General features: G+C 36.8%; 1 protein-coding gene across 1 annotated transcript in view; it reads left to right on the top strand.

Annotated features, from left to right (window-relative positions):
* Window positions 1–10,219, top strand: part of LOC102831536 (diacylglycerol kinase beta-like) — a 585,403-nt gene that overhangs the window by 532,838 nt on the left and 42,346 nt on the right. The window contains exon 7 of the mRNA XM_006834239.1: window positions 891–951. Within this exon, the coding sequence (XP_006834302.1) occupies window positions 891–951 (61 nt within the window). The remainder of the gene's footprint in view (window positions 1–890; window positions 952–10,219) is intronic.

The raw sequence follows: 10,219 nt of genomic DNA on the forward strand, positions 1-10,219 counted from the left end.
AAAAAAAACATTTTTATTCATTTCTACTGCTTTTTTGAAGTTCATGCTATTTATTTATACTAGGTAGTTTCATCTCCCCTGATCATCTATTACGTACTTCATGAATACCGGGCTTATTTTTCCACGCAGTTTTTCAGGTGAGGCAAAAAGGCCAAAAAAAAAAAAAAAAAAACTATTTTGATCCTAGAGTGAAATCAGGAATCATGGCAGAGACTTGACAGGATGTTGACAGGAATTACTTAATACTAATATAGATGTATATTGTTTTGGCTAAGTGCCGTTGAGATGGTTCTGACTGATAGAGATCCTGTATATGGTTTCCTAGGAGCTATTGTGGGTTTGAACTACCAACCTTGCAGTTAGTAGACAAGAGCTTATCCTACAGCACCACATCAGGACTCCTGGAAAATCTCAGACAACAAATATTTTTTTCTCCAATTTTACTATATGCTGTTGTTATTGAGTCAATTCCTACTCATTGTGAGCCTGTATAGCATTTCCAAGGAGCAGCTGGTGGCTTTGAATTGCTGATCTTGTGGTAAGCAGTCCAATGCTTATCCTACAGTGCCGCACCAGTATAGAGGTGTGAAAACAAGAAGGTTATTGATGGCAGGATTTCTGATTATATTGCTAACCATATGCCCTGATATTTATATTTTGATGCCCAGAGTTTTTGTTTATCAAAAAATGTAAGGGAAAGCATTTAACATCCTTGTGACCAAGGTACCTTTTAGGGTATTAATTAATAATCAAGGTGAAATCCCTTTTAGAGAGCGACCTTTAGAGTCCAGCTATTACAATATTTTCATTCCTGAATAGTATCATTTTCTATTCATAGTCTGTTAGATAAGTTATTTGTGGTATATATACAATATACTGTTTTTCTCCAGGACTAGCAAGTCTTTGCCAATGCAGATTGATGGGGAACCATGGATGCAGACCCCGTGCACAGTGAGTAAAGAGTAGTAGAGATGCTGTTTTATTTTCACTTTCCAGATATCACATAATCTTATAAATAAGTTATCACAAATTGGAAATTGGTCATTCCTCCAGAGCATTTAATCTTTTACCTCTTGACTGCTTCAGGAACCATCACAAGTATACCTACATATACGCAGATGACTTTTGGGTTTTAGGCATTATATGCTCCTGACAATGATTGTGTTCCTTTTGAATGTTGCATTTGCATAAGTGTAACTTTAATATCAAGGAACTCTGGTAGTGCAGTGGTTACGAATTGGGCTGCTAACCTCAAGCTTGGCATTTCAAAACTACCAGCCATTCTGAGGGAGAAACATGAGGCTTTCTGCTCCCATAAGGATTTACAGCCTCAGAAAACCTGTGTAGGGTCACTATGAGTCAGAACCAACTCCACAATACTTAACAACAACCAACTTTAATATCAGATATCAACTATAAAACCTACAGCTAAAAAAATAAAATTTATAGCATTTCTCTTAAACTCTCTTGTAATTAATTCATAGCACCTTATGTGAAAATTGTTTGTGGAACCTTCAGACTTGAATTGATTACTCATGTGTTTTTTTGTCTCCATTCAAGAATGTTAAGATTTTCTTTTTGATATAAAAATTCTTTTTATTTTTTTATCATAGTTATTTTCTCCATAATGAAATATTATTAGCTCAGTTAGACATTTTGACCAAAACAAAGCAAAAACAAAGGCTCTAATTTCATTGTAAACTGAAACTTTTTCAGATGTTAAATATATACCAGAAACTGTTTTTAGCATATGGAATAACACAGTAAACAAGATTAACAATAGCATTGCCTTCAAGAAACTTACATGGTAATAATAGAAACAGACAGATAACAAATATAACTTCAGATTAATAAAGTAATGGGGAAAAAAAATAAGGTGAACTAGTGACAAGTGAGTGAGAAGGAATCTATTTTAGATAAGCTTATCTGGAATTTTCTTTCAAAAGGCAAAATCTCAGTGTGTGCAAGTTTTTAGACATGTTTACAATTATAAGAAGAAATGTAAAGCCAACATGACCAAAACATTTTGAGGTAGAGAGAGAGTGAAGAGATGAAGCATAAAAGTTAGACATGGGACAGATCACGTAGAACAAATGATGTTCAAAGATTAGTATATGGTTCTAAGTGCAGTAGAGCTCCTCAAGACTTTTAAGTGTAAACTTATTAACATTTTTAAGTCCACTTTTGCTGCTAAATAAAGAATGAGCAACAGCTGGGAGAGGGTCTATCCCAGTAGCATGGACTGGACAGATGGTGGCAGGGTAGAAGAAGGAAAATGGATGAAGTAGGGCTACATTCTGGAGAAATAAAAAGCAGAATTTTTCATGAGTTCTTGGATCTATATTACCTCATTTCTGTGAACAATGTATCATGTACTGAGATATATTTGTACATAATATGCATTCACTAAATATTTACAAAACTTGAATAAATAGATCACATCATTTTCATACAAAAAAATAACAAAACCTGAGGTTTGGGTAAGTGTAATAACTTGCCTAAGAGTCAGGTAGTTAGCAGACACGGTACTCAAGTCCAGTGCTCTTTGATTCCAACAACTAGATTAAATTATTTTAGCTACAGGCCCCAAAGAGCAATTTGCCATCTAAGAGAACATTTTAGCTTTCCAAAAGGTTTGCTCTGCAGCTGTTGGTTCAAACTTTGTGTACAGCACACAAACATGACTTTTATACTTTTATTTTTCAATCTGACAATTTTTAAACTATCTAATTTCTGATGTGTTTTTATTTTTGTTTTATAATATTCAAATGATTTTTTCCTATAATTGGAAGTAGATCTAAAAACTTTTGTAGACTGACAACTTCTTCTGACTTCTGCTAACTTTATACTTGATTTCAAATGTCTTTTTAAATAGTTCATTTTCTACTTTTATTACCATGTGTACATTGTCATTTTTTTTTTTTTTTTTAAGTTTTTATTGTGAATTGAGTGAAAGTTTACAGGGCAGATCATCAGTTTTACATTCAATAAATCCTATACTTGATTTCATTACAATGATTATAATCCCCTCCATGTACTATTAGTTAACAGTGTTTCTCTCTGTTCATTTTAGTTTTTGTTTTATTTTGTTTTTTTAACACTCAGGCATATATAATAATTTAAACCACCAAAGGGCACATTCTGCAAGTCGGCCTCCTGGCCGCCAGCTCTCAGTCCCTCTCTTTCCCAGAGTCCAGAGTCCTCAACTGCTCCCTCACTCCATGTCCCTATCTCTGCCCCCATCTCTGATGTTACCGCTTCTCTGGATAAGGGCCCGCATTCTGCTTGTGCTCTTCTCCCTTGATGGTCCTAGGGTTCTCTGTTTCTTGACTATAAGGTTAACTACTCCCCCATTTTGTTACAAAACTTCTACCTTTACAATTGTGACCATCGCAATTTGTCATGATAACAATTGGTCACTATTGAATCATAAGAATCTTATCCCCATTCCTTTTTACCAGACCCATCTAAACAAGAGGAAAACTACCCATTGGGGATTCTAGCTTTCCCCTGACACTCTTACACTAAATTCCTTATTGAAACCTTGCAAGGAAGTCACTTTGTGTCTTTATTGTCCCCTCATTTTAGGCAGCCAAGTCTAAGTTGCCCGTCCCTATTTACCCTGCATACAGTGATACTTGTGTGAAGACTCCTCCCTCTCTGTTGGTATTTTGAGCTACTATCTCCATGATTATAGGTCAAGTTCATCAAATTGTAGCAATTTACCCTTGTTTCCTTTATCAAAAATTGTTTTGTTTTGTTTTTGTTTTATCTTCTCTTGTAGGGTTCTGAAAATCAAGCCATCAAGGCTAGGTCAAATGGGTACTGTCTGAAGGTTGGGTGTTCTTGTGCGTCTCCCCTCACTTCATATCAGCTGGATATTTCACTCTCATATCTAGCCCTCTGTGGCTATGTCCTTGTCCATGGGCTCAGGTGTGCCCAGGTTTCACCACACGTTACACCAACTAGCCATTCCTCTTCTCTCATCTCCAGGTCAACAGGAGTCTATGGAATGTAGTTGAACTCAGTCCCTTTCTTCATTGCTGCCTTTCTTCCTCTCCCATTCACTAGTAGACCAATGTGGTTGCCAGCAAGCTTACATGCCTGCTCATGCGTTCCCTTTGAGTTTCAATCTTAGAGCGGGTTTTGTACTTAAGGTACTTGATTGCTTGCCTTGATGGCTTTCTGGCAAACAACTTGCTTATTCTTGTAGTAGACAATCATACTGCTGTTTTTGTTTTGCCAAAGTAGATTGATGGGGATCTCTCTTTGAAGATGTGTCTTCTCTCACTCTAGCTGTTGCAGGCTGGTCTGCTTTTCCTTTCTAGTGTGAATGTCTCACCTCAGAAGGTTCTGGATGGGGCTCAGGATTCCACCTAAGGTCTTATAAACTGCAAAGTCTCTGCAAGAGGCCTGTTTCACTGGGCAACTTTTAGAACTCCTTTTAGGTATTCTAATTTCTGTATTCTCAATTCTGTCCCGCTGATTGATGTATCTTACATTGTACTAGTACCAGACTGTTTTGATCACTGTAGCCATGTAGTAAGTTTTGAAATCAGGGAATGAGAAACATCCAACTTTGTTTTTCTTTTTAAGCAGTGCTTTGCTTATCCTGGGCCTTTCCTTTCCATATAAAATTTGTAATTGTTTTGTCCATCTCTCTAAAGAATGTTGTTCGAATCTGGATTAGGAGGATTGCATTATTTGTGTAGATTGCTTTGGGTAGTATTGACATTTTCACAATGCTAAGTCTTCCTATTCAGAAGTATGGTATATTCTTCCATTTTTGTAAGTCTCTTGTTTTCTTATCCATTCTGCCTCTATGTCTCTTAACTGGTGCATTTAATCCATTTACATTCAGTATAATTATTGAAAGGTGTGGATGAGCAACTTGCTTGTTCTTGTAGTAATCAGTTGGACTGCCGTTATTGTTTTGTGTTTTATCTGTCATGCTTTCTTTCAAGAAGTATCTTCTGTTCTCCTAGCCATTAGAGGCTGTTCTGCTTGTCCTTTCCAGTGGAAATTTCCTACCTCAGAAGATTCTGGATGGGGTTCAGGATTCCACCTATGGTCTTATGTAATGCAGAGGCTCCACAAAAGGCTCCTTCACTGGGCATGTTGTAGCCCCATTTTTAGGTATTTCAATCAGTTATAGGCAGAAGATGGACTTACAAGCTTTTATGGTGATATTTCTGGCTATTCCTTTCTCTCCCCCTCAAGTGTCTATTTTATAACGGTATGCCAGGGAAACCAAGATTTAAAAGACAGCCAAGTGCCTTTCCAACCTGATTCTATCACTATGGCTCTCACAAAGAAGGGTGGCGAGAAGAAGAAGGGTCATTCTGCTATCAATGAAGTGATGACCAGAGAGTACACTACCAACATTCACAAGGACATCCATGGATAGGCTTCAAGAAGCATGCCCCTCGAGCACTCAAGGAGATTTGGAAATTTGCCATGAAGGAGATGGGAATACCAGACGTTCTCATTGACACCAGGCTCAACAAAGCTGTCCGGGTCAAAGGAATCAGGAACGTCCCGTATCGTATTCGGGTGTGGTTGTCCAGAAAATGTAATGAGGATAAAGATTCACCAAACAAACTCTATACACTGGTGACCTATGTGCCTGTCACCACTTTCAAAAACCTGCAGACAGTCAATGTGGATGAACACTAACACTTTATGATCAAATTAATTTATAAATCTGCAAAAAAAAAGACAACCAAGCATCTTAATATTATTTTCCCCCTTTTGCCCATTCCATCCATGTCTGAATCCCTGTATCCCAGGGCCCTGTTGTTCCAAGGTTGTCCATACATCATTATTTACCTCTGTCCCACTTAGTCCATGCAACCTGACTAATTGTTTTCCCATCCGCCTTCTTCTTCCATTCCCCTCCCCCTTCTTGTGTATTACCTCCCTCCCAAGCACCCAAACTATTCCTGATTCTATTCCCTACCTTGTGTCTATTTTCCCCTCCCTTCCCTTACCCCATCTCCCACATGCCAGTAACCAGCAAAGAATTCCCCTCACCTTTAGTATGGGTTCTTTTTCTTAGTCTTTTATAGTAGTGGTCCTATGCGGTATTTCTCCTTTTGTGATGGACTAATTTCACTCAACATAATGTCCACAAGGTGCATCCATGTTATGCAGTGGCTTGCAATTTCTTATTGTTCTTCAAGGTAGTATAATATTCCATTGTGTGTATGTGCCACAGTTTGTTTATCCATTCTTCAGTTGATGGGCACTTAGGCTGTCTCCATCTTTTTTGCTATTATAAATAGTGCTGCTATGAACATTGGTGTGCATATATCTACTCGTGTTATGGCTCGCATTTCTTGTGGGTAAATACCAAGGAGAGGAATTGCTGGATCATAAGATATTTCTATTTCCAACCTTCTAGGAAGCGCCATATTGCTTTCCAGAAAGGTTGGACCATTTTCCAATCCCACCAGCAATGAGGAGCGTCCCAGTCTCGCCACATCCTTGCCAGCATTTATTGTCCTCTACTTTTTTTTTTTTAATCTTTGCTGTTATTGCTGGTGTAAGATGATATCTCATTGTTGTTTTGATTTCTGCTCACCACCTGCTCCTCAGAAACCCTATACAGGGTCACTATGGGTCAGAATCAACTCGACAGCACTTAACCACAACAACAATGGCTAGTGATCATGAACATTTCTTCATATGTTTGTTGACTGTCCAGATCTCCTTCTTGGTGAAGTGTCTGTGCATTTCCTGTGCCCATTTTTTAATTGTGTTATTTGTCTTTTTCTTGTAGAGGTGTTGTAGTTTCCTATATATTTTAGAAATTAGTCCCTTATCTGATGTGTCATTGCAAAAGATTTTTTCCCATTCTATGAGTTCCCTTTTTACTCTTCTGGTGACATCTTTTGATGCACATAAATTTTTAAATTTTATTATACCCCAATCATCTATTTTGTGTACTTTTGTTTGTGTAGTTTTCAAAATGTTTGGTAGTCTGTGTATTCCATGAATTAATGCCCTCACATTGGTCCCTATTTTTTCATTGATAGCCTTCATAATTTTAGGATTCACATTTAGGTCTTTAATCCATGCTGAGTTGGTTTTTGTATAAGGTCTGAAGTAAAGGTTTTGTTTCAGTCTTTTGCATATTGCTTTCCAGTTCTACCAGCGCCATCTGTTGAAGGGACTATGCCCTCCCCATGAGATATGTTTAGGTACTCTGTCAAAAATCATTTGGCTGTATGTGGATGTATTAATTTCTGGATTCTCGATTCTGTTCCATTGATCAGTGTATCTTTCATTGTACCAGTACCTGGCTATATTGACAACTATAGCCATGCAATAAAATTTGAAATCAGGGAGTTAGAGGTTTCCAACTTTATTCTTCTTCTTAAGCAGTGCTTTGCTTATCCTGGGTCTCTTTCTTTTCCATATAAAGTTTGTAATTGTTTTTTCCATCTCTTTGAAGAATGTTGTTGGAATCTAGATTGGGATTGCATTATATGTGTAAATTGCTTTGGACAATATTGACATTTTCACAATATTAAGTCTTCCTATCCAGGAGCATGGTACATTCTTCCATTTTTGTAGGTCTCTTTTGGTTTCTTGTAGTGTTTTTAAGTTTTCTTTGTATAAGTCCTTTGTTTGTCTGGTTACATTTATTCCTAGATATTTCATCCTTTGGGTGGCTATTGTAAATGGTATTGCTTTCCTAATGTCCTTTTCAGTGCTGTCATTTTTGGTATAGAGGAATCCAACTGATTTTTGTATGTTGATCTTATATCCTGTCACTTTGCTGAATCTTCTAATGAGGTCTAGCAGCTTTTTCACTGAGCCCTTGGGGCTTTCTATGTATAGGATAATATCGTCTGCAAATAGAGAGAGTTTTATATCCTCTTTGCCAATTTGGATGCCTTTAATTTCCCTATCTTACCATATAGCTCTTGATTAGACTTTCAGCACAATATTGAATAGGACTGGTGACAAAGGATATCCTTGTCTGGTTCCTGTTTGCAGAGGGAAGGCTTTCAGTTTTTCTCCATTGAGAATAATTAGGTTGTTGGTTTTGTATATATGCTCTTAATTATCTTGAGGAATTTCCCTTCAATTCCTATTTTGCTGAGTGTTTTTATCAAGAATGGATGTTGGATTTTTCAAATGCCTTTTCTGCATCAATCGATATGATCACATGGTTCTTTTTTTTTTTTTTTTTTTTTATGGTGGATTACCTTGAGTATTTTCCTAATATTGAACCATCCTTGAATCCCTTTTATGAATCCAACTTGACCATAATATATTATCTTTTTGATGTGTTGCTGGATTCTGTTGGCTAGGATTTTGTTGAGAATTTTTCATCTATGTTCATGAGGGATATTGATTTATAATTTTCTTCATTAGTGATGTCCTTCTCTGGTTTGGGTATGAGATTTATGCTTGCTTCATCAAATGTATTAGGAAGATTTCCATCCTCCTCTATATTCTGGAATAATTTGAGTAAAATTGGTGACAGCTCTTTCCTGAATGTTTGGTAGATCTCACCAGTAAAGCCATCTGGGCCTGGACTTCTTTTGATTGGGAGTTTTTTGATGACCTGATCAATTTCTTCTTTTGTTATGGGTCTGTTCAGGTTTCCTACTTCACTCTGTTTAAATTTAGGTAGTTTGTGTTTATCTAAAAATGTATCCATCTCTTCTAATTTTTCAAATTTGTTGGAATACAACTTTTCATAGTATTCTGTTATTATCCTTTAGATTTCCTTTGGTTCCATTGGGACATTGCCCATGTGGTTTCTAATGTGTGTTATTTGTGTCTTCTACCTCTTTTCTTTTGTTAGGTTTGCCAATGGTCTGTCAATTTTGTTCTTCCTTTCAAAGCACCAGCTTCTTGTCCTGTTGATTCTTTCTATAGTTTTCCTGTTTTCTATCTCAATTATTTCTGGTAGAATCTTTATTATTTCTTTTCTTTTAGTGGCTGTAGGTTCCCACTGTTAGTCTGTTTCTAATTGTTGTAGATGCTGTGTTAATATTTAATTTTGGTTCTTTCTTCTTTTTGGATGTGTACATTTATTACAATAAATTGTCCTCTCAGTTCCGCTTTCGCGGAGGACTGTGGACTTGTGTGATTCTTCCTGTTCTGCAATGCCGATAATTCTTAAGTTATTCCACTTCATGTTGTCCAACATGAATCTTAGACCTTCAGATTTTCTTTTCCTCTTTTTTCTACTTGCTCTTCTATCATAGTGGCATTGAGAGGTTTGTCTTCCAGCTCACTATTTCTGCCTTCCATCTCTTCTATTCTACTCCTTTGACCTTTCAATGTATTGTCTATTTCTGATATTCTGTTATTGGTCATTTGAACCTCTTTCTGTAGGTTTTGAATTGTTTCCAATGCTCTATCTTATTTGATTGTTCTTGTAGCGCTTTCCTGACTTCTTTCTTTTATTTCTCAACTCCACTATAAAGTGTTTTGAAACATTTAATAATTATTTTTTCTGAATTCTTTCTCAGGCATTTCCAAGGCCTTCCCTCCTTCCAGAGTGTAGTCCATGTAAAATTCTAGGTCTTTTGTTTAAGACATTTAATCTTGTTTGTGGACATGTACTGATATGGTCATCTGTTTTTGCTTCTTGGACATGTTTAGTGTTTATCTGTAATGTTAATACTCAATTGAGTGTGTATTTTGGTATTTTTCATGCATTCTGATTGCCTCCAAGAAGATGTGATCAGAATGTGGGCTTCCCTTTTCACTCTTCTTATTTCTTAACTCAGACTACCTTTCACAGGTGTTGTCTGCCTCCCTGGTATATGGCAGTTGGTATTGGTTCTTGCCTGGATTTTGGTGGTTTATAGAGTGTGATTGTACCTTGACTATATGGTAGCAGTTTCTGTCTCTTCTTGGGTAATATAAGGAGAGAAAGAGTCCCCCAAAGGTACAAGGGGAGCATAAAACAGCAAAACAGCAATAAGAAAAACAAAAAACCACCAGAAAACCTATAACAACAAAAAAACACTACATTGGATGCTGTAGTCTATAATCACAGAAAAGGGAGAGAAGGGAAAGAAGAAAAAAAATCTGCAGCCTAATATGTATATTTATTCCATCAATTCCTGGTGCCTTGTTCTTTGCCAGTTCTTTCAGTGCACTTTGGACTTTGGACTTCCTCCCTGAGTATCATTGGCTCTTGTTCATATGGTACCTCTTGAAATGATTGCACATTAACCATTTCCTTTTG

Source organism: Chrysochloris asiatica, unplaced genomic scaffold (genome assembly GCF_000296735.1).
Source record: "Chrysochloris asiatica unplaced genomic scaffold, ChrAsi1.0 scaffold00010, whole genome shotgun sequence".
NCBI lineage: Eukaryota > Metazoa > Chordata > Mammalia > Afrosoricida > Chrysochloridae > Chrysochloris > Chrysochloris asiatica.